This window comes from Musca autumnalis, unplaced genomic scaffold (genome assembly GCF_047663935.1).
Source record: "Musca autumnalis isolate F117 unplaced genomic scaffold, ASM4766393v1 scaffold_1, whole genome shotgun sequence".
NCBI classification, from domain to species: domain Eukaryota; kingdom Metazoa; phylum Arthropoda; class Insecta; order Diptera; family Muscidae; genus Musca; species Musca autumnalis.
This window is the reverse complement of record NW_027411644.1, coordinates 172,910,368-172,936,621: the sequence shown is the minus strand read 5'-3', so window position 1 is coordinate 172,936,621 and position 26,254 is coordinate 172,910,368. Positions and strand designations below refer to the sequence as shown.

Here is a 26,254-nt window from a genome sequence, read left to right as displayed (position 1 = left end):
TCTCGACTTGCCGACAGAGATATAACCTTAGACTGCACAGTCCCACTTGTATGTAAAGGAGTTCCAAAAATTGTTCTAATCGAGCTACCGCCTCGAAAATTTAAACATTGTTTTATAACCAATTTTAATGGATGTAGATCCACATGTGGGTTTAACCCCCATATAAAGGTACCGCCCGATTTTTTATATTTTGACGATTTTAGCCAAATGTTCCAATCGATTTGGCCGTAATTTTGCATTTTATGTTCTGAGGAAACAACATACTTCCTTGCAACAAATGTTCATTATAAGTCCAAGTTTAGATATAGGTCCCATATAAACGTACCTCCCGACATTCGGTATTCTGACGATTTTAGCCAGATTTTCTAACCGAGTTGACTGTAATTTTGTATTTTGACTTCGGAGGGAACACCATCCCTTCGCGCAATAAATGGTCAATATATGTGCAAGTTTAGGTACAGCTCCCATATAAACGTACCTCCGGATATTCGGTATTTTGACGATTTTAGCCAAATTTTTCAGCCGATTTGGCTGTAATTTTGCATTTTGAACTCTGAGGGACAACATACGTCCTTGCAAAAACTGTTCTATGTATGTCCACGTTTAGGTGTAGCTCCGAAATAAACGTACCTCCAGATTTTCGGAATTTTGGCGATTTTACAGGAGTGGTATAAGGGGAATATCTAACAGGGTGGCAGATGGGGGCAGCTTAATTTTTTCTATCGTAAACCAGAGACTTACCCCTGTATTTAAAAAAAATTGGAGTTGCCCTTACGGATACAACATTAGTAAAACTCAATATAAATTTATACTAATGGTATTAAATATAATACAAAAAGTCATTTACAAAGAATTATGGCCTGTTTCACTAAGACGACGATTCGAACCAAAATTCGTTCGAACTACTATCAAAATTATATTTTTTGAAATTTTTTCATTCATTCGAATTACTACCAAGCTCCTGTTATTGTAGAAAATTGTTGATTGAATGAAAACACATTCAATCAACAATTTACTACAATAACAGGAGTTTGGTAGTAATTCGAACGAATTTGAATTCGAATCGTCTCACAGTGGATCCACTTGTATGGAGAAAGTGGCCAAAAATATTTAGAGTTTAAAAATCAAGACAATGCGCCGGTTACAACTTTGTGCTGCTGCGAAGAGTGTTTTAAGAAACCACAAGCGTAACATTCTCCCGCCTTTCCCCTCTGGAGGGGGTATACAGTACGAATTGTTTTATGCTGTTAATACAAAATGACATGATCAAAGGTCGCGATTATCTTATGATGCAAAAATAGGCTTTGGGAAACAAAACAATCTCCAACACAACATAAAATCCAACAAATATAGCGGATTAAAAAAACCAACATTTTTGTCTGAAAATTGGTAAAATTTTTAATATAGACCTTATAGCGTTTTTCCTCGAAGACACATACCGCCCACGTAAGTCATATATGGAAGAAGAATTCTTGACCTTTCCATTGATGCCAATTATGTTACTGCTCGCGGTCAGATAACAGAGTTATACCCTAATATATCCATAGAACCAATATTCTAGGGCAGCCTTATTCTGCGGCCCACCATTTATAGTCTGGCACTAGATGGCAGCTGATTTTAATACTGAATAATCTTAAACCTATGACCTACACGCAGAGAAAAAATACTTTTCGCTTTTGTTGGAACAAAAATATATGTTTTGGTTCCAAAAATGTATTTGTTTTGTTCAAACATTGTAATCCAAATACAAAAATACCATCTTTTGTTCCAAACATAGAAAACAAAAACAACTTTCGAATTTCCGCAATATTGTTAAAATCGTTAACAATACCGATTGTAGGAACTATCATAATCTAATTTTGTTTACAAAAAGTATTGTCAATACAGAAAACCAGCCCAGAAATTTTTGATTTGAGTGTATATACTTCTCATATACACTTTTCGCATAACTTGGATATAAATGTCGCGTATAATATTGCAATCATTGATGAACACAATACATGGTTTGCTGCATTGGCTGACAACAAAGACAAACAAAAAGCCACAAGAACCCACCACAACATAAGGAATAATTAAACACCATAACAAACATGAAAAGGAAAGAAGAATGAAACAAAACAGAAACAAATAAAAACAAGAGTCTCACAAGTACATACACACAAAAACAAAGGTAAAGGCAGCATGTCATACAAACACACCACAACTCACCAAAATTGTTTTTTCAACACGGCATCGAATAGCGAGAGAAGAGAAACAAATTTTCGAAGAAAAGAGAGAAATATTGTTCAGTTGACACAAACTATTTTTGGATTTACAATACTACATGAGGAATCCAACAATATGTTAACAATACATATTTTGCTCTTGGAATATTGTTGGATCAAACATATTTTTTTCTCTGCGTGTAGAGATATTGTTCACAACATTTTTCAAAAATTGAACTTTTGTGGGGGAGATACCCAAAGGAGTAGACAAATATTGCCTACATTCGAACTTAGGACTAGGTTTGGGCAAAATGTTAGGCAGTGCAAAATTTGGTTCGAAGCGATTGATCCGGTCGTATGAACCAGCCAGCCATACTTGGGGTCTAGAACCATTATTTCACATTTTTGATTTTTCTCATTTATGAACATTGTAGTTTCAGAATCCGCAAAAACGTCCCAGGTGTAAGCTCATTTCATTTAAAGTTATTTGTCTTTGTTCTTAGACCGAATTTCTCTTCTGTTCTTTTTGGGAAAATGTACCAACTTACTTTCGTCTCTCTTCTCCATATTTGAGTTTTACCCTTTAAATGTTTCTTATTGCGATTATATAACCAAGAAATTATCAGAAAATACTGCACATTCAACTCTATTAATAACACAGTAAACAAATTTCAACTTTGACAACTTTTCGTCCAACGCTAATTGCAAATTTAGAAAAAAAACAAAACACTTCCATATTACAAAGAAAACAACAAAAATTGACCTTTGGTCAAAGAATTCACATTTGCCACCAATGTGCGACTTTTAGTTTACCATTAAAAAATTGAAAAATCTGCAAAAACCTGTGATCATATTACATATTTTATATATTTGTAGTCGAACTTACCAAATATTTTCTCTACTTCATTTACCTCTCCGTGAAAAAAATTTGAAAAATATTTATAAAAAAGAAACAGCTTTAATCTATTATATAAAACTGAAATGACGTTCATACCTTAATCAAAAATTCGACCAATTTACGACCGATTTGTGTTTGTCTTAAAATGTTTATATTTAACCAAGGAAAGATCTAACATATTTTATTTTTTAGATATCGTGAAAAATCCGAAATATTTTGAAGAAAGTTAATTGTTTCCTCACATTCAGTTGGAGGCTTTTGTTGTCGACTTATTTATTTCCAACTTTTTTCATTTTTAGCAAAAAGCGTATACGAGGGCTGCACGAAAACCACCTGGCCCAGGCAACACCGCGTATTGCCAGGCGCTATTTGAAATTTTTTTGGATAGTTTGACAGATTTTAGCCTATACTTACTCAGGTCAGATTGTCGTACGACCATGTTAAGTGTTGTTTACAGTGACTTGAAAAATTCACTTTGTTAAAAAATGGAATTTAGTTGTGAACATATTCGTCCAAGAATTTTTCACAACTTTTGAAGTACATAATCACCGCAAGAGTGTATCGATCAAATTAAATCTTTGTACGTCGATAAAGGACCATCCTGTAGGACTATGAAAAACTGGTTTAATGAATTCAACCGTGGTCGGCACTCGGCAAAAAACGAAGGTCGTGCGGATTGCCAAAAATCGGTCGGTATGCTGTGCATGAACGGATAATGCGAGATCGCCATGTTAAATACCGTGAGAAAGAGGCATCCTTGGGCATTTCTTCCACCAACTAACATTTAATATCGCATAAACACCTGGCCGCAAAAATGATTTTTTCTCGTTAGATCCAGCAAAATTGGACAATCGCTCAAAAAAGTCTCCTGTGAATGGGTTCAAAGAAATTGAGCATAAAATCGATCGCGGTGCTTCAAACGACGTTTATAAGATCGTTACTGGAGTTTCTGGTCGGGAATTCCCGACATTTTTTTAACGGAATTTCCCGGGAAAATTTTTTGAAATTCCCGGGAATACGGGTATTTGTATTTTCATGTATAAGTCATATATTATTTGCCTTATAGTTGTTTAATATTGGAAATATAGTAGAATGGCGATAATTCGTGCCCCGATTATTCGTAATTGCGGGCCCACTGGAAAAATCGCCATAATTCGTATAAAATATGTATGTATTGGTCCTCTCGATAATTGGTGTTTTTGTCTGGAATTCGAAGTCTGTATAACCTCACATAATTCTTAATTTTTAGGTTATCACGGTTGTTCTAGTCTAAATTTTTATTGGTGGCATTCTTGAAGGATATTTATTTGGTGAGCTGTGATCCATTCGAATTGTTGTTTTCTCCAAAATTATTGTTTGAAATATAAAACACTGTATAATGTGTAAGTGGCAAATAGAGCATATTAGGATTGCAAACCAGTAATAACAATGGTATGTATGTTCATATAAGTACGACTTTATATCAATGGTGCCAGCGTGTACTCAAAAGGTCAGCCGTGTAAAAATTCGTTATAAACGGATTTGTTATGTGATCAACACGCATTTCGAACCATAAGAAGAAGATACGATATCGTTGATTTTAAAAATATTATCGGACAGCACTCTTTGATAGCAAGAAAGCTTTACTAGGATGGTAGTTAGAAAAATATATTTTATATAACCTCCGCTAATTAGTCACGAATAATTAGATTTTGACCGCATACATACATACATACAGACGTCGTTTGAGATGTTTGCTATTGCTTTTTGACCCTATTGCTATTTTACCCTTAATATTGTTCCAAAGAGATAACTAATGACACAACTACACATAATGTTTGCTTACTCTCTATCACGTCTATGTATTCGGGAATTCCCAAACTCTAATCGTTACAGACGACCAATCTATCTATATATGATCTATGCTTAGGAGCCTGAAACAAAGTAGGAATCGGCCTTTTGGGTATTCGAAAGCGAGCCAAATCAAACGAAAGTTGTTCATATAAGAAGCACTTCGAAGCAAATGGTCGCCTGTTCCTTCGCAAAACTGACCGTGTGGCGACTATACGGCTTGAGAAATATAGGACGGTTAATTCTGAGTAGTACACTATAATTTGTTTACCTGAAGTCGCGACGAACGAACAAGAGAAGACAAATCATTCTGCATCATGACAATGTGGGCTCTCACACATCGATTCAAACCAGCGCCTGTTTGACCGGACAAAACGTGGAATTGATGGGTCATCCGTCGTTCAACCCTGACTGGGGATCCAATAACTTCATTTGATTCCAGCACATCAAGAAAAAAAGGCTGTAAAAGCGTTCAAAAACATGTTTTGGAGGTGTCTCAATCGGAGTGGAAAAAGAGCTTCGTCAATAGTTTTAAGCGCAAGAAAAAGTGTATAAATCATGCTGGAGACTACTTAAGAAAACAATAAAATCGTTTTTGATGGTAAATATTCGCGTTTTCATTGTTAGGCCAGATAGTTATCGTTTAGCCCTCGTATGAGTAATAGGGTTATGACTTTTTGACATTTTTCCTCAAAAATGATTTCCTGTAGCAGGGATGAATGAATTTTTGCCTATTAATCACTATGCTATCGTTTATTCCATTGAAATATAAAAAAAGTTCACGCACAAATCGATTTTAAAAAAATAATTTTTTGAAAAAATATATGAAATGAAAAAAAAAATTTTTTCAAAAAATTATTTTTTGGTTGCACGAATGAATAAATATAAGCCTACTAATAACTATAATAACGTTTATTTCATTCGAATATTAAAAAAGTCACGAAAAAAGTCACTTTGAAAAAATTTTAAATTTTTTGTTTTTTGTTAAAAAATTATATTTTTGAATAAAAGCGTTTACGACATTTTTACGATTCTCAGAACTGAAGAAAAATAGTGAGAAATAAATTTTATGTCATTTTAATTATCTCATGTGGCTCTAAATTTTATTTTCAATTATATATCTGTTTTCAGTGACTTCAAAAAATTGTCCATAATTTTGATAAATTCAAATTTTAAAATCATTTTGTGCGTGAGGTTTTTTCACCGAATCACCTTATAATTAAGATTTTATGTAATCTTACGGCAAAACTCATCACGCTATGATACAGGGATATGAGGTTGTAAAAAAGTCATAACCCTAATGAGTAATCTATATTAATAAAAATCAAATGTCGTTCGTTGGTAATGGCATCAGTTGAGAACGGCTGAACCGATTTTCCTGAAATTGACAGGGAATGTACAGGGATGACCCCGGTTAAAATAGGCTACAAATTTAGTTAAATTTCGGAAGGGGCGGGGTACTTACCCTATACCCTATTTCTTTAAAAATGCTATTTTTACAATAATTACTAATGTATCGGGTTGGAAATTAATTTACGAGACAATTGTGTTTGTATCTCCGCCCTTACCTAAGGGGTGGAGTATCTCCCATATGCCATATTTAAAAACGGCACATTTTTATCATATCGAGGCCTAAATATCCGACCACGCCTACTTTTTTAACTATGTTATATCTTCAAAACGACTAAACCGATTTCCATAAAATTTCCAGGAATTTCGGACGAGGTGGTGTACCTTCCCCACTCCTTTCTTTTAAACGCTATATGTATATGCCAAACTTATGATTATATCGGTTTCAGCATTGGTTTTTGGAGGCAATGGGGCTGTGTCTCCGATCCAAGGTACATATTGGAGCCAAAATCCCGGACCACCTTTTTAAATATGTTATATATTGAAAACTGATGACCACGCCTACTCTATTCAATATATTATTTCTCCAAAACTATTGAACATAATTTCATGAAGTATAGTAAGTATAAGTAAGTATGTTATATCTCGAAAGCTAACGAAACTACTTTCATGAAATTATGTGGAATGTGCCGTGGTACATGTAGTCATGAATTTCGGAGGTTGCGCGTCATCTCCCCTATTAAGAAAAACTATATATTTACAAATTTCCTTACTGGTGAGGTTCAACGGTCCATCAGCCATGAAAAACTAAAAACATATATGTAGGATTTTATTAAAACACATGTAATAATTTTAATGAATTATTTAAACATTGTTTTATTTATTATAAAATCCTAACAATTGGTTTTCGAAATTGATGTTCCTTGCATTGCTTGTTCAACAATGGAAACCATTGTAGCTGCCAAAAATGTATTTTACAAGAATGGACGAGACTACAAGCGGCTCGACTGCCGATTGCAAAGTGATTAAATTTGAGATTCACTCTATTTAGGTACAACTCATGAGATTTAGTGATTACTTTACAGTTGCTTAAACTAGTAGTATTAAATATATTTTACAGTGTTGCATTTCGTCAGTTAAAGTTTAAATTTTAAGATCAATCACAGTATTAAAAGCTATTAATTCACAATGACAAATAAAAATACAAAACCTTCCAAATTGTTAATATTAAAATAGAGATCGCGGGCTTACATTTTATATTTTACATGTAGAGTTGTATTTTAATGTTATACCACTATGTGTAATAAGTATATTATACCCAGTTCCCACATATATGTCTCAATAAGTGAGAGAATTCGAGTTTACCATTTTTTTAACTTTTATAATTAGATCGCTTTAGAATAAAGATAGGGTAGAAACAACCCATGAGGTAGAAAAATCCATTTTTGAATTGTAAAGCATAAAGTCCATACAAAGTTGTCATTAAAACTTATAGGGACTATACAAAAACCTGGACCTATGCCCACAATTTTTGATGGAGAAGTTTCTATACCATTGGAAACCCCAAATTACAGCCAATTCGGGCTAAAAATGAAAATGGTGGGGGCTTTAGGAAAAAATGGGTCCATATTGATTCCTGTTTCATATTCATGTATTGGCATCCAAATCTGAAAAGTGTGCAAAGTTTCAGTTCGATTGGTCAACTGCAGCATAGGAAAAAATGGACCCATATTGGTTTTGGTTACATATTCATTAGAGTGGGGCGATTTGAACACCACCACGGGCGCCTGCAGTTTCTGATTCTTGGGATTGTACTGAGCAAAAAAGTCAACTAGACCATATGTCTACGGTGAAAATCGAGCCCCCGGATTTTGACATGAAGTTTTTTTCTAAGGATTTTTGGATACTTTGGCATATATCAACCAAACCACTGAGATTTTCTATCCAACACAAAGACAACAATTGTAGCCAAGACAATAATAAAGAACTCTCTAGTACATCGCAAAAGCATTGGAACGCTCCTTCAGGCAGTTATGGCCTCGAGAAAGTGCACATTTTTCGGAAAATATCGATAAATGACACTCTGCTACAAAATGGGACCCAAATTCAGTGGGTGGAAAATCCCTTTTGAAGATGAAAGCCCTCGGTGAGTGTACTAAGAACCCTAAAGGAAATTTTCACCATAGATCAAGTTTCCGAGACATTGCGTGATAAATGGTTTAATTTTGGCCCCTTAATTTGTGAGAAAATAGCTTTATATCTCACTAAAGCGTTATTGTAGCTTCATTTTGATATTACATGTCTTCAGTCAAATCGAATGGTGAATCTTTTTGTAGAATATTTCATCCCTCTAACTCCATTCCTTTTATGTCCTTTTTTACTTAAAGACAAATCTCCCTGATGATGATCGTCGAAGGCGATCGAAATATCGGAAATAAATACAAATATAAAACAAAATAAATGTTTGTTTTATTATGAGGACCTTGAGCCGAACAACAGATTGAAATAAAAACCTTTTCGTCCTTTATTTTTTGAACCGTAGTAAAAGTACCTGAAGACGAGATATTACAGCACCCAAATATTCTACAAAGATGTTGTTAAGAAGATTTTAGGTACGGTTTCATTGATGACCAATCGATATTTCCCGGTTTTAATGGTTCTTTTTGACATTTACCCGGTTTTTGTTCAGAAAACTATGCTTTGTTTTTATGTATATTCGTTATTGGTATGTGGTGCTTTTGAAATACTTACCATAAATAGCTCTTGTAATGACGAACACGTTAATAACAAATTTTATTGAAGGATAGATCCGGTTATCTCAATTTTTGAACCGGTTATTCTGATATCAAAACCGATTTTGGAACCGGTTTTAAGTAACCGATTAACCGTATATGTATATCATTAGAAAACTAATAAAATGGCCAATCAAATGACAGCAATTAGCTGATTACAACTTTGTTGGTTCCGGAGCTAGAACAAAAAACCCGCTTTCTTAAACCGATTTTGATGTAAAATATCACTGGTTTCAAAAATTCTTTTTGGCGATGAAAGTCGATTATGATGGTATTATAACTCTGGAAAGACAGTTATGCCATAGGTAAAACTTTTGAGTTATGGTGAGATGAATTTGTGTTATGTTGTTTTTTTATCATGCACTTAAAGTTCATCAAAAATGAATTAATTCCCCATTACTAAGAAGTTTGAACCATGTCAACCCAGTGATATTTTACATTTTTTCTAGCTTCGGAACCAGCTACTTGCTGTCATTTGATTGGCCATTTTATTAGCTTTCTAATGATATACATATACGGTTAATCGGTTACTTAAAACCGGTTCCAAAATCGGTTTTGATATCAGAATAACCGGTTCAAAAATTGAGATAACCGGATTCTAAAATCTTCTGAACAACATTTTTGTGGAATATTTGGATGCTGTAAAATCTCGTCTTCTGTTACTTTTACTACGGTTCAAAAAATAAAGGACGAAAAGGACATAAAAGGAATGGAGTTAGAGGGATGAAATATTTTACAAAAAGATTCACCATTCGATTTGACTGAAGACATGTAATATCGAAATGAAGCTACAATAACGCTTTAGTGAGATATAAAGCTATTTTCTCACAAATTAAGGGGCCAAAATTAAACCATTAATCACGCAATATCTCGGAAACTTGATCTATGGTGAAAATTTCCTTTAGGGTTCTTAGTACACTCACCGAGGGCTTTCATCTTCAAAAGGGATTTTCCACCCACTGAATTTTAGTACCATTTTGTAGCACAGTGTCATTTATCGATATTTTCCGAAAAATGTGCACTTTCTCGAGGCCATAACTGCCTGAAGGAGCGTTCCAATGATTTTGCGATGTACTAGAGAGTTCTTTATTATTGTCTTGGCTACAATTGTTGTATTTGTGTTGGATAGAAAATCTCAGTGGTTTGGTTGATATATGCCAAAGTATCCAAAAATCCTTGAGAAAAAACTTCATGTCAAAATCCGGGGGCTCGATTTTCACCGTAGACATATGGTCTAGTTGACTTTTTTGCTCAGTACAATCCCAAGAATCAAAAACTCCAGGCGCCCGATAACACTTTTTTCCTTCCATACAAATCGCCCCGGCCTAATATTCATGTATTGTCATCCAAATCTGAAAAGTATACAAAGTTTCAGTTCAATTCGTTGCTGTTATTTCTTTTATATTGTCATTACGGCAGAAGGTCGTTCTTAAAAAAGCTACTGAAAAATTAAACAAATTACATCTGGATGTATCAATACATGCAATTTTCAGGTAGGATTTGCATACTGAAAAAGCTCGGCCGAGAACCAGAGATAGTTTACCAAAAGAACAACGGGCCAGCAAAGCAGACCCATGTCAGCTAGTTACTGTATATATTATATTAGAGGAACTCAATGATTGTTTCTTACATACAACTTTTTACTCAATATTCAGGTAAAATTTTAAAATACGTAACTGACTTGTCCAAATCTTTAGCTTATACTGATTTCAAAGTCACGAAAAGAGAAGAAGCTTGTCATTTCTTGATCTAGTGAAAACGTTTTTATCTCTCCTCATAAGTTATATTTTTAAGAAACGAGGTTGAAAAAGTAGGACGTCCATTCATATTTTTGGAACGGCTAAAACCAGGGATGCCAAGTTGGTGGTTTTCCTGCTACTTCTGGTGATAAAAAACCACTGTTTAACCAGGGATGTCAACTATTCCCAGGTAAAAATCGCTACAGATTTATGCATATCTATGGTCTGTATCAATTTTTACCTCGGAACAGTTGACATCCCTGGCTAAAGCTATTTACCTGTATTACAAATCAAATTAAAGGCCATTCTGTTTTTAAACTTCTGTCTTGAATAAACAATACGTAAGAATTAGTGAATTCGAGATAATGTCCGTTCGTCCGTTTGTTGTAATCGCTCTAGCGCACTGCCGACCAAGAAGAGAGCACACAAAATTCTGAATATTGGAAACTTTTGACAGTGTGTTAGTAAGGTTGTATGCACGCATGCTGCAAAACAAAAACAAATCAAAACATTTGCTCCCTTTGTGTGCTCTTTCGTTGCGTTCGGGTCATGTGTGTGTGTGAATAGCCGAAAAACTTCGTAACTTCAACAATACCAAAGAACGGCTTTGCTCTAGCGCCCACTATAATTCTTCTAGAACGCTATATTTTTGCACCTGCATTTCTTTTTTTTCATAGACAGGTAAAGTTCAAGGATGCCCCACGTTTTGGTATAACGTTCATATTACGGTACCTTCCGATTTTTAGTATTTTGAGCGTTTGAGCTACATCTTTTGACTAAACTGTCCGTAATTTGACATTTTAGGTTTAATGCAGTCACGAAACTTCTCCATCAAAAATTGTCAGCGTATGTCCATTAGGGTTATGACTTTTTTACAACCTCATATCCCTGTATCATAGCGTGATGAGTTTTGCCATAAGATTACATAAAATCTTAATTATAAGGTGATTCGGTGAAAAAACCTCACGCACAAAATGATTTTAAAATTTGAATTTATCAAAATTATGGACAATTTTTTGAAGTCACTGAAAACAGATATATAATTGAAAATAAACTTTAGAGCCACATGAGATAATTAAAATGACATAAAATTTATTTCTCACTATTTTTCTTCAATTCTGAAAATCGTAAAAATGTCGTAAACGCTTTTATTCAAAAATATAATTTTTTAACAAAAAACAAAAAATTTAAAATTTTTTCAAAGTGACTTTTTTCGCGACTTTTTTTTAAATTTGAATGAAATAATTATTATTATAGTTATTAGTAGGCTTATATTTATTCATTCGTGCAACAAAAAATAATTTTTTGAAAAAAAAATTTTTTTCCATTTCATATATTTTTTCAAAAAATTATTTTTTTTAAAATCGATTTGTGCGTGAACTTTTTTTATATTTCAATGGAATAAACGATAGCATAGTGATTAATAGGCAAAAGTTCATTCATCCCTGCTACAGGAAATCATTTTTGAGGAAAAATTTCAAAAAGTCATAACCCTAATGTCCATATTTCGGTATAGTTCTCATATAACGGTGAGGTTCCCTGCAATCACGAACTTCTCCACCAGAAATAGGTGCATGTTTTGGTATAGCTCCAATATAACGGTACCTCCCCATTTTCGGTATTTTAAGGGTTTTATCAAAAAAAATTTGACTGAACTACCAGTTATTTGACATTTGAGATTTCCATTGGCTACTAAACTTCGTTAGTCTAAGGACTGAGGGTATAACGAAATATATAATTGTTCCACAAACATCCCGGAAGGGACGAGGGAGACTTCTCTCATATCAATGAGTGCACACAGATTCATATTGGCTCAATGATACGGGTCCTACTTTTTACTGCCGAGTCCGAACGGCGTTGTCTTAATACACCACTTATATTGGCTTAAATACTTAGGAAATGTCGCCAACATTACTGAGGGGTATTTTGCCACGATTTGATGTTGCCTGGCCTGGGAATCGAACCGCAGACCACGGTGGCACCCGTGGAGTATAATGACATACACATTAAAAATACCTTAGATCATAGGCACTGTTATATGGGAGCTATACCAAAATGTAGACCTGTATTGACAGTTTCTCCAAGGATATTTTCTACCGTCTGACAACACAAACTGTCAATTGGCACCCAATTCGGTTGAAAAATTTGACTCAAAGCATAAAAAACTTTAAATCAGACAGCATCTTTATATGGTGGCTGTACCAAAATATAAACCTACATGTTAATTTCCAATATCAAAAATTTTGCTGACAAAAGTTTCAGTTCAGATTTTTTCGGAAGTCAGTGTGATTTCCACACATGGACAGACGGAAGGACATGTCTAAATCAATGTAGAATTCAATCAAAATATATACAAATTAAATCTGTGGATTATTTCGATGTGTTACAAAGGAAATGACAAACTTAAAATACCCAACATAAAATGATGGAGGGCATAAAGACGAATGAAAAACATTTTTCAGTTAAATTTAAACTATCTGACTATTTGTGTTACTAATATCTATTCTAATATCTATGTATTATTGACTATGTATGCCTCTAATTTTAACACACTTATCTATCTAAATAACTATGTTTCGATCAAAAATACTCATAACAAAGCCCCCTATTAACTCATTATTTTAACAAGGGCATGTCGCTCGAAATATATAGTTATTTTTGACCACTTATATAAGTAGTTAAATTAGTAGTCACTACTACTTATTTAAGTGACTAAAATATAAATACTTATTTTGAGTTGTTAAAATAATGGGTTAGTAGAGGGTTTTGTAATGAGTATTTTTGCTGGGTATGTGTATCCCAATAAGTGTTTCTTTCCTATTCCACCTATTCTATAATAAACTATGTTTTTGGTGTTATTTGTATTGTGCCTGTGTATCTGTGTGTTGTTGTGGTGTGTGTGTGAGTATGTGTGTGGGTGTGCTCGTATGTTTGTACGTTTTGTCATGGTGTTTGGTTTCATCAAATTTAAAATCAATGCCTTTAATATCAATTGTTCGTTCCATCATTATTTGTTTGTCACTATAGAATACCCGCACCACATGTTGTGGCCGCACGTGCCTATCGCTTAGCTTCCAAGAAACGTTCAACATCGATATTTGGAAGTTCAACATCGACAACATCGGCTGACAATACACCCACCGTGGAAAGTGGTTGTCAAATACCTGGCTTTGGTGGATGTGGCAATAGTAGTAGCAGTGGGTTTTCTTCGGACCATCAGCATTCCGGCTTTAATACAACCTCCGGTTTTTCCTCATGCTCCCAAACAAATGCTTCGAATAGTAGTAGTACATCATCATCGTCGACATCGAATATTGCTCTGACACGGCGTTTAGTAAAATTACTACATCAATCAAGTTCCAGTAGTTCATCAAAGTCACAGCAACACAGTCAACAGCATCAGCACAGCCACCAGCAGCAGCAACAACAACAACAGCAGCAGCAATACTATGATATGAATTTTTCTGGTTTGTCTGCTGTTGAAGATGCTCCACGTCGTCTATCGTGGGAAAGGTAAGGGTCTTTCACTATATCTCTCTATGTCTGAATGTTTGCCACCTCTATTTATGTATGAATGTGTGCTGTAAATATTTTTAATGCCACACTGGGCACTATTAACACTCTAAAAACAAGACAGGCACGGATACAAACACACACAACAACACGCTAAATACACAAGCACTGACACATACGTATTCAAATTAAAGTAACACCTACAATTATACGTATACCATCTAATATTTTCTACTCACTTGTCTCTGCACATTTTCTACTTCTACTGCTACCTTTTGAAGCTAAATTAGTTATATTTGTATTCTCCCCTCTCAATCTTCGTATTTCTATACCGTTTCCTTTGACGTTATCTCATTTCACTAACGTTGTTGTGGGGAGATTGCTTGGAGTCCCATTACTTAATATCATCTGTCGTGCGAACGTGTTGTCTTCACCTTCAATCAGTCAGCTGGCAAAAGTGCGATTGGGTGGGGTTTGTGGTTGGGGTCCAGTCATTGGTGGCAAGAGGTTTATTTGTTTTACATAGCTCGAGGGAGATGTATTAATTGAGGAATACCATCCTGCTGGAATGTGTCAGAGCTACAAATAGCTCTGACATGCAGCACAAAACGTGTCGTCTGTGCACCGAGAAGAAAATGCCAGACATACATGAAAGTACCAAAATGACATTCACATCCCGGGGGCATCAATGTAAAATTAAAATGTTTTACAATTTTAATTGCAACTGAGATAATTCAATACTCAAAGGCAATTTTAGCATTTTCGCAGACACGCAAGATATGTGTCTGCAATTAATGGATTAAAAACAAATAAAACAGGTTACGGTCATTGTGTCCCGCACAACTGATTCATTTATATAGGAACGATAAGAGGAGACCGAATACTAAATTTAAGCAAATTCGGTGTGATAAGCCCCTTGAAAAATAGCGAAACTCGGTAGGAGCCGTTTTATGGAGGCTATATCAAGCCTCCATAAACCGGGGAAAGTTTAATGCTCCCAACGAATACAAAATACGGCAGTTCAATCAATTCGGTGTGATAATGAGGATAAAACCTTGAAAATACCGATAATCGGGAGGTACGGTTCTATGGGGGTCTACATAAAGCTGGGTACACAGCAACAAATACCAAACAACCAAATGGGGGAGGTAATTTAATGCTCCCAGTAAAGACTAAATATGAAATTTAAGCCATTTCTGAGTAATAAATAGGGCAAAACGTTGAAAAGACCGAAAATAGGGCGGTACAATTCTATGGCGGCTATATCAAACCTTTGGCCTGTACTGACAAATATCTAGAAGATAGTTTTGTAGTCCAAAGGAAGACTAAATTTCAACTTTCAACCATTTCGGTGTGATATTGAGGCCAAAACCTTCAAAATACCGAAAAAAGTGAGAGGTCTCCACAAAAAAAAAACCGGTATATCCCCCACTACCGCAAAAAAGTTTCATTACAGTGTTTTTTTATGACTAGATTTAGAAAAGTCAATATCAAAACGTGAACTTATAGCGACAAATTTCTAGCTTAAAGCTCTCTCCCAACGAAGACTTCATACGAAATTTAAGCAAATCCGGATTTATAAAATACCAAAAAATCTGGAGGTACCGTTCTATGTGGGCTATGTCAAATGTGGACCTGTACCGATAATTTTGTGGGAAAAAAGTGTTGCAACCCCAAAGAAGACTAAATAAAAATGTTCATACTGAAATCGGAAGGTACCGTTCTATGGGGGCTATACACGTGGACCTGTACTGAGATAGAAAGATTTTCTGGGAGATAGTTGTGTAACCTCAAAGAGCACTAAATACGAAATTTAAGCCATTTCGGTGCGATAATGAGGCTAAAACCTTCAAAATATCGAAAATCAGGAGGCGCCACCGTTCTATGGGGGCTATATAAAAACGTGGATCGATATAACCCATTTTCAATACCAAACATCCTAAAAGTAATTTAACATTTCTTACCAAATTATAAAGCTCTGTCTTAAATATTGTGAGCTATATCTTGATTTCACCAGGCGTTCGGATGGACGGATAACGTGTGTGTTGTTTTTGTGTTGTTTACAGTTACTTGAAAAAAATCTATTTGCAAAAAAAAGTGAAATTTGCTTTTGAACATTTTCGTCCGAACATTCTTCACAACTTTCGATGTGGATAATCACGGCAAAATTGCATCGATCAAATTAAATCTTTGAATATCGATAAAGGACCATATAGCACTGTGTAAAACTGGTTTAATGAATTCAATTCACTCGCTAAAACTGAAGGTCGACAAAAGCCCCTTTTGAGTGATTGTCAAATTGTACTGTATCGAAAAAACCCCATTTTTGCGGCCAAATATTAATGGGTGGAAAAAATGCCCAAGAATGCCCCTATCTCACGGTATATAACATGACGATCCTTGGACATTTTTTCCACCAACTAACATTTGATATTGCTTGAACACATTGCCGCAAAAAAGGATTTTTTCTCGTTAGATCCGGCAAAATTGGACAAAACAAGTAAAAAAGTATCAGTCGACTTTGCCGACAGAGATATACCCTCAGCCTGTGTATATTTAAACAATTTTTTCCCAAAATATGTATGTATTTAGGGGGTTTTAAAAAATTTGGGCGTTTGAACCGACAGAAATGTTGATTAGGATTATAGATCAAAAGTTTTGCTGAGGAGATACTAAAAGGAATGGATTGCCATTGACCGTTACGGAAGTGGATCTCCAGCCACAACATACGGTGCCATAGGGGGTTTTTACACTCTTCGGGCTGTTTGCTCAAGAAGTATGGACTTGCCCCTAAAAAAACTTTTACCATCGTAATTGAGGCAGCGAATGCAAGTTGCTTCAACAAAAATCAAAGTGATTCGATATCAGGTCTTAAAGTGAACTTATCCGAAATTTTGTGTGGGAGGTAACGGATGGAGTGGACAAATATAGTCCATATTCGAACCTGATCTATATCTGGTAGATATAGTGTAAAGTATAGACCAATTCGGCCACTCCCTTCAAGAGTTACCGTACGAACTACATGTCATTTTGCATTTGAGATTTCCAGTGGTCACAAAATTTCTCCACCAAAACATTTTCAACATAGGGCCATGTTTTGGTACAGCCCCCATATAACGGTACCTCCCGATTTTCGGTATTCTAAGGATTTTAGTTACATTTTGTAATCGAACTACCTGTCATTTTACATTTTAGATTTCCAGTGGTCACAGGACTTCTCCAAAATGTGTCAACATAGGTCTATGGCATGACCCCCATAACGGTATGACCGGTTTCCCATATTTTAATGTTTGTAGCTACATTTGCAGACTGAATTAGCTATAATTTGGCATATAAGGTTCGAAGCGGTCAGAAAAGTTCTCCACTAAAAATATTTTGACGTTTTTAACAACATTTTCGAACCGAATAAGCTATTATTTGGCATTTAGTGTTTCCAGTGATAAAAATTGTGGAAATAGATCCATGTTTTGGAATAGCCCCCATATAACGGTACCACCCGGTTTCGGCTATGTTGACGAAACAAACATTCGAAGGTTCGAAGCGGTCACAAAACATATCCACCAAAAATTTTTAGCTAAATTTTCAGACCAAATTAGTTTTAATTCGGGATTTACGGTATTCCACCATATAACGCTACCTCCCAATTTCAGGTATTTGGAAGTTGTTATCTACATCTTCGGAATAAATTGGCTGTTATTTAGCACTGAGGGTTCCCAGGGTTCAACAAAGTTCTCCTTTAAATATTTTGGACATAGTTCCACGTTTTGGTATAGCCGACATATACCAGTACCGCCCGATTTTAGGTATTTTTATACCCTCCACCATAATATGAAGAGTATAATTAAATTTGTCATTCCGTTTGTAACACATCGAAATATTCATCAGAGAGTCTCTGACAGAGACTCTATAATGTAGCGATGTAGCCCCCATAAGGTTAAGGTTTTAGCCTCATTATCACTCCGGAATGGCCGAAATTTGGTACTGAGTCTTCGTTGGGGGTATAAAACTTCCCCCAGAAATTTTTCAATATAGGTCCACACCTTCATATAACCCCCATAGAACGGTACCTCCGGATTTTCGGTATTTGAAGGTTGTGGCCACAATAATCCACCGAAATGGCTGAAATTTGGTATTTAGTCTTCGTTGGGGGTATACAACTTTCCTCCAGAAATTTGTCGGTACAGGTCCATGCCTTAATATAGCCCCCATAGAATGGTACCTCCCAATTTTCGGTATTTTTAAGGTTTTAGCATCATTATCACACCGAAATGGCTAAAATTTGGTATTTAGTCTTCGTTGGGGGTATACAACTTTCCATACGAAATTTGTCGGTATAGGTCCACGCCTTCATATAGCCCCCATAGAAAGGTACCTCCCGATTTTCGGTATTTTGTAGATTGTGGCCACAATAATCCATCGAAATGTCTGAAATTTGGTATTTAGTCTTCTTTGGGACCACAAAACTTTCATATGAAATTTGTCGGTATATTTCCACGCCTTAATATAGCCCCATAGAACGGTACCTCCCGATTTTCGGTATTTTGAAGGTTGTTCGGAAAATTTGTGCGCACGATAACCTTTGATGGGAGTGACCGATTTGGTCCATACTTTACACATCCTAATATATCTACCAGATATAGATCAGTTTCGAATATGGACTCAAACAAATATATGTTTGGGTGGAAACATATATGGCGAATAACAAAATTCCTTTACAATTCCATTTGGTTTCAAATCTGCTCGCGTTCACGAAATTGGCCAATGCGCGCAAAAGTTATAGCGGTTTTTATTCTCATATAAAGAAAAAATATTTAAAAATATCTTTTTTGTTGTTATGAGAAAATGTATGCATAAATCGTTAACAGCAGTCCATATCTATTCGTAGATGTTTAAATAGTTATAAAATTTATTATTATTTTCGCGGAAAGTCAACAAATAATACAAAAATTTTGAAGTAAATCCAAATTAACCTGTCCCAGAATCCGTACAAACCCTCAAAAAATAATTTAAAGAATATATGCGGAATCTAGACAATGCGTAGAAAAATATGATACCAAATTTATAGAGGTTGGGTACATAAATTGCGTATTATAGCAACAACAAAAGAGAAAAACTTATTGTTGGAAAATATTGTTGCAAATATTTTTTTGGTTTGATTCTAAAAATTAGAAAAAAATATTTGGGAGTTCTCCAACTATTTTGCTAAAATCCCATAGAATAATGAATGTATACAGTTAAAACTTCATCAAAACATACGGTTTACCATCGCGAGAGTTTAACTGATTACTGTGATAACTTATAAGGGTAGGAAATTAAGAGTAATATTGAAATTACAATCATTCAATTAATATTATAATTAAAATGCCTGTTATTCGCGAATTAGTTAAAGTCGGTTGATGCGCATCCGTTTTTGGATACAGCGAATCAATCTCTGTCAAAATTTATGCATATTTCGATGTTTCGCTCAGGGGCCATTGTGTGCCACCAGTTGCATCATACACTGCAAAAAACCTTAAAGTTGGTAAAAGTCGCGCAATGTGCATACGATTTTGATGCGCATCCGGTTTCGTCAGCGCCTATCAAAAATACGTCCAAATATACCAGTTTTAATAAGATTCTTCAAGAACCGCGGATGTGCCTCCACATTCTATTTTTGGTGAAAAACCCATATTACACGCGAATCTCTGTAATTTATGACACGCGTTTTCGCAAATATTATAATCGCGTATAAAGGATTCCATTTACGTAAAAAAATTTCAAGAAAATCGCGGTTTAGTACGCGGATTTGTCGAAATAATTTTTTGCTGCTTTTCCTATTTTCAGAGTATCTATATCCGCGGTTTTAGTGGATGGATTCGATCGCGGGGTACAAAGGAAATTGAATGGCAATTGTAAATTTTAAACGCAAAAAATAAGTTTTTTTAAAAAAATCACACATCAAATATTGGCCTTTAGACTCCAATTACTAGGATGCTGTAAGGAGCACACTCATGAGATATGCATTAAACGACGTAGAATCACGAGTTTTATAATCCTAATGTGAGTTTTGAATATTATCTTGTTGCGCGTCCGAATTATTAAAACAATTCAAAAAACCCCGAAATTCCGGCTTCAAAATGTCAGCATCAATTTTAGGTGGATGCCGTGGATATATCGAAAAATGATACACTAGTATCATATTACCCATGAAGTATTCTTTGTGTCTTTCTTTGGGCATATGTCTATAAAATGTAAGGTTAAGCCTAAAATCGGAAGGGAGCATAAAAAAACTTGTTGGCTTCAACCCATTTTTACCTATTTTTCTACATTGATGCCAACACAGCTTCCACGTAAATTAATTTTAATGGTCGACCTTATGGGATTCCTCCTAAAACACTTCAGTTTAAAGAATGTATATCATACTATATAGAATATGTTAACAGTTCGCGAATTCTGAAAGGGTGAAACTCGGATTCATCGATTGTAAAAAATTTTTGTTTTTCGCCATATATGTTTGGGTGCAAAGATATTTATGTTTGAGGGCAAAGATATTTATGTTTGGGTGCAAACAAAGATATGTTTGGGTGGAAACAATTTTATGTTTGGGTGCAAACATTTTATATGTTTGGGTGTAAAAAAATACAAACCCAAAAGGCACAAAAAAACAAACACATGCACCAGTGGGCGCTTACTGAGAGCAAGGGAGAAATTCAATGTAAAACACTTTAAAATGTGTGCTCACTTGATCTCAGTAAGAACTCACTGGCTATCTCTATAGCAGCGACGACCACAGAAATACAACCAAAGCGAAGACATGTAAGAACGTATGAGTGAAAAAAGCAGCAACCACATTATGTTTGTGTTTGTTTTCATTCATTTACACTGTACGTGAGAGAGAGAAGCAAATGCAAAAACAACTCAGTGGGCGCCCTCACTATACGATCTAAGCAAAGAAGCTCGTCCCTGCTCTATAGTATACACACAAATGTTGTGGTTTTTTATTGAAAGACAAAAGAACAACAAACACATAGGTACATTCAAAATTCCAAAGAAATACATAACACACTTTAATAAAAGAAAAACTGATTGAAATAATTTGTAAATAGTCACACTTTTAAAAAGGAAAAATATATAGAAACGTAGTTGAACGCTTCTTCTTAGTTGTGAAATAAAACAATTTGTCCTCATAGTTGAAATCATCAGCGGGGAATCGGCATCTGGAATCAAATGATTATTTAATGTAATAAATAAATATGGATATGCCATATTTCAAATATACATAAGTATGTATGTAATTACCAATATTAAATGCGATTTCTTCTTTGTCCAATAAAATAATTCCATTCAACTTTCCGATTCAATTATAAAATGTATTGGGCATTTAATTTGCTAAAATAAAAAGCACAATTTCTTTAAGAAAACACGAAACACTGATTTATTCACTCATTTTACCGTCTTGACTCTACAAAGGTAACTAAAACACTGAAGAAAGAAAAAAATATAATTCATATCATTTCTTCTTTTCTTCTTGGTTAACAACAACAACACAAGAAACACACGAGTTTGACGCATACATGCCACCAAAGCCATTATACAATACACACAACTCTTTATTATAAAACAGCATTCCACAGCCGCGAGAGCACTGTTATTACTCTCGTTGACAAACAACCTCTCTCCACCCATGAAAAAAATGTTCTAACATAAAAAATATGTTTTACCCAAACATATCAAATTGAGATATGTTACAAAATGTTGCAAACATATAATTGTTTGCACCCAAACATATTATGTTCGGATCCAAACATATATTTGCTTGCAACCGGTCCCAAACATATATGTGTTTGGATCCAACCATATTTCTAACATAAATTTTTCTGCGTGCATACTTTTGTCGGTTCATACGACCAAAATTTTTAAAACCCCCCTAAATACATACGTTTTATTAGGGAAAAAAGTGTTTAAATCCACACAGGCTGAGGGTATATCTCTGTCGGCAGAGCCGACTGATACTTTTTTACTTGTTTTTATTGTAAACAAAAAACTCGTGTGCCGACGGTGAGCTTTGAACACACAACCCTCGGATTTGTAGTCGGACACACACCATCTGTGCCAACGTACTCATTACTTAGTAAGTAGTAAAGTTATTTTTGTTTACATTATTTTGTAATGAGTTACATAATCACTAACGGATCCGAATTTTTGCTGGTACCTAAATGAAAAGTTTCTTGCTTTGTGTAACAAATACTGGTATCGTTCTCTTTTTTTTTTTTGTTGTTATTTCCTAATTTCTTGTTATTTCAACATAATATGACCGACTTAATTTCTATGGATGGCACCACCTAAGCGCTTCCATAATTCCTTGATTGTAATTAAGTGTTGTTGTTGGTGTTAGAGCGTTAAATTGCGCAAAATCAAAGAAAATTTCTTATGAAAGCCGCATTGCATTGTGTTAAATTCCAATAGCACAGGTATCAAAGGACAATAATAACAATGGCACGGAACTAAGAAAACCTTGCGAGAGAAACATGACGTCTTCCCATGGGACAGATAATGTTTGTTTTACTATGTTTCGGTTTCGTATATAGGGACAAACGGTAAAACTGCCCTACACTACCCACTATTCTTACAAACACTTTACACCCACAGATAACACTCTACTGTAATACAAACCTTATTTTTTTCTCACAGATAATCTAAGTCCATTGTAAACACATTTTCCTTTTTTGTGCCTCTATAATTTGGTCTTTGTAATTTTGTCACTGTAATTTTGTCTTTGTAATTTGAAACAAATGCCAAAAGTTTTTATAATTGTTAGGGAATTCTTTTGTAATTTTGACTTTAGAAAATTTAACGCTCCAATGCCGGGAACAACAAACACAAAGACAAGGGAAATGCCAAGGTGATGACAATAAAATGAGCCGAGTTGGCTATAAATTTGCTCAAGCACATAATGACAGCTAATTACTCAAATTACACCGAAATAGAGATATGACGAAGGACGCCATAGGAAGTTAACATTGATTTTACATGTTGAAACATGAACTCAACTTTGGAGCTATGTTTTGCTTTGTCTTTAAATACACTGTACAACACAAAAAATAATTACAAGATAATTCGACCAGATTATGAAAGAGGAACGAAAAAAAGAAGACACGTGTATCGGCGTTTTGAAAGTTTACTTCGGGAAGTAACCTAAATAGCAAGTTCCGCCCATTTCTACAGGTTTTGAAATATTCGACATCAGATTCCTTGGAATCTGTGCATTTTAGGTATAAAGTGTCTTTGGCAATATTACTGACAACAATGCGGGGTATCTTTTTATGAAAAAAATTAACCCTCATGCGAGTCACTAAAGGGGTCTTTTTGGTCCCTTTTTTCAAAAACGTTTAAAAACTCCTTTAAAATGTGGTCGTATCAGATCAAAATATCCTACAAAATTATTTGTCATTAAATTTTACTTTTACTATATACCTAAACGCCAGGAATCTGCCAAAAGTAAAATCACGTTTTAGGGTTAATGTTGTACTTTATCTGAGTTTATTAAGTTTTGTCCCACAAAACTTCATTCTAGATAGAAGACGTCAAAGACAAAAATATTCTCCATCAAATTTCAATATAAGTCGCCGAATAAATCAAATATGTGTTTGCAATATATATCAAGAAAATATATACATCAAGTTTGCCAACAAAACCCCAAATATTTTTTGAATAAATTTGTTTTGTTCTTATTTCGAGTTGATGCATGAAAGTAACATGAAATTTAGTTCTAGACGAAAGTTGTTAAAAGAAGAAATATTCTACTTAAAATTTTAATGTAATTCCTAGAACAAACTAGATATCTGAGTAAAATACTTTGTTAAGAAAATAACGTTACAAAATTAGATATTATAGGTGGAAATTATTTGTTAAACTTTTAGACTCTTAATTAAAATTTATTCCATACTGAGCCAAAATCTCCTAAAATGCCTCACTTTTCGGGGGTTGTGTCCAAAGAAGAAATATTCCAAATCAAATTTCATTGTAGAATATTTTGATCTGATACGATCACATTTTAAAGGAGTTTTTAAACGTTTTTGAAAAAAAGGGACCAAAAAGACCCCTTTAGTGACTCGCATGAGGGTTAATTATTTTCATAAAAAGATGCCCCGCATTGTTACCAGTAATATTGCCAAAGACACTTTATACCTAAAATGGAAGGATTCCAAGGAATCTGATGTCGAATATTTCAAAACCTGTAGAAATGGACGGAACTTGCCACGCCCATTTAGGTTACTTCCCGACGTAAACTTTCAAACCGCCGATACACGTGTCTTCTTTTTTTCGGTCTTCTTTCATAATCTGTGCGAGGTTTCTTGTAATTTTAAGAAAAGTTCGATTTTGTTGAACTGTGATATGTACCAGAAGCTTGAATAATATTCATTTATGAGGACAAAATTTTCAAGTCCAATTCTCCACATTTTGTGGATCTGTATAAAAACTTTTATCGATTGAAAAAGTTATTGAATTCCTATATTGTTTAGAACAAATCCAAAAAATAAAGGTAACGCTGATTGAAAAGTTTAATTGAGGAACAATACTTTCCTAAAGAGAAGAGAACACACAACATTACCCAGCAAAATGTTTGTAGCCAAAGAAGTAGTTGAATCATGAGTGCAAGTTATTTCGGACTACATCTTTTTACGTGAAGGAAGTCATGATTTTGACAAGGGCATGGTGCAGTGAGGATCTAATTTACTTCTTAAGCACACATTTTGTATTAGTTCTTTGTAGTGAATAAATATACATTCTATGGAAAGTATTTTGAATTGATTTTTCGGTTCATTTAAAAATTGATTCGCAAGCAAGCATTTTGAGGATACCAAAGAAGTTAACATGTATTAAGGGAGGACTTTCAGTGATTTGAAGACATCAGAGCCATTTGGAAAAATTATTTGAAAGAGTTGTGGTAACTTTGTTTCTCTAACATGGCACAATCACCAAAGTAGTGGCATTGTAAAATTTTGAATATGTTATGTCAAAATTTTCTTTATGTTGTTGGGGAAATTACAACAAAAATATTTTTTTATAAAGGGATTTGACTTTTCATAATCGAACATTGCCATTATTACTACCAAACCCATGTGTATTTTTCAAAAAACAGTACTTTGGTAGTATTTCGAGCGAATTTGAATATCGGTCGTCTTATCAAATTGAAATATAATGACTATAAAAACAATGGTATATCTCAAATATATCATTATAAAAAGCGATTGAGAGCAAATAAAAACAAATAGGATATTACTTTTTATGCTAGAAAATAGCTTTTATTACTCAAAAATACCCAAAAACATCTTAATAAATGCTTCTTTACTCACACAGAATTATGCAAAAGACGTGATTAAGATGTAAAATAGTCATTACCCTCGCTTGTAAAAATCATCACTTCTTTCACATAATCAAATTTAGTCACTTGCACTCATGATTCAACTACATTTTTGGCTAGCAAAAAGATGCAGTCCGCAATCACTTGCACTCATGTTTAATTTTTTGGATACAAATCATTTTGCTGGTTAATTAAAATAATATAAAATAATTTGTTTTTGTGTTATTAAGTATTTTATTTGCAAAAAGTTATTATAAATGTAAACATTGATAAGTGTGAAATTTTTATAAATGGATTCAAATCGGACATTGTCAAAATGTGAAGAACGGAATGCATTTTTCATGACTCTGCATGGACTGCTTCAAAAAAGCTATTCATTCACTACTTCACAAGGAACAACTTCAAATAAATGTTGCTGGGTAGGCTTTGATTAAAATTGCAATTCTTTGCTACAATTTATGTTTGATATATTCATCAGAGACCCTATAAAGTATATTTATTCTTGATCAGCGAAAAATTCTAAGTCAATATAACCATGCGTGTCCGTTGAAATCAAGATACAGCTCGCAATATTTAAGATAGAG

General features: G+C 34.4%; 1 protein-coding gene across 8 annotated transcripts in view; it reads left to right on the top strand.

Moving 5' to 3' along the window:
• Positions 1–26,254, top strand: part of wake (ankyrin repeat and fibronectin type III domain containing protein wide awake) — a 785,047-nt gene that overhangs the window by 410,040 nt on the left and 348,753 nt on the right. For 5 of the 8 annotated variants that reach the window (XM_073958961.1, XM_073958963.1, XM_073958965.1 and 2 more), the window contains one exon: positions 13,841–14,326. The exons of the other annotated variants lie outside the window; for them this stretch is intronic. In XM_073958961.1, the coding sequence (XP_073815062.1) occupies positions 13,841–14,326 (486 nt within the window). The remainder of the gene's footprint in view (positions 1–13,840; positions 14,327–26,254) is intronic. 8 annotated transcript variants of the gene reach the window in all.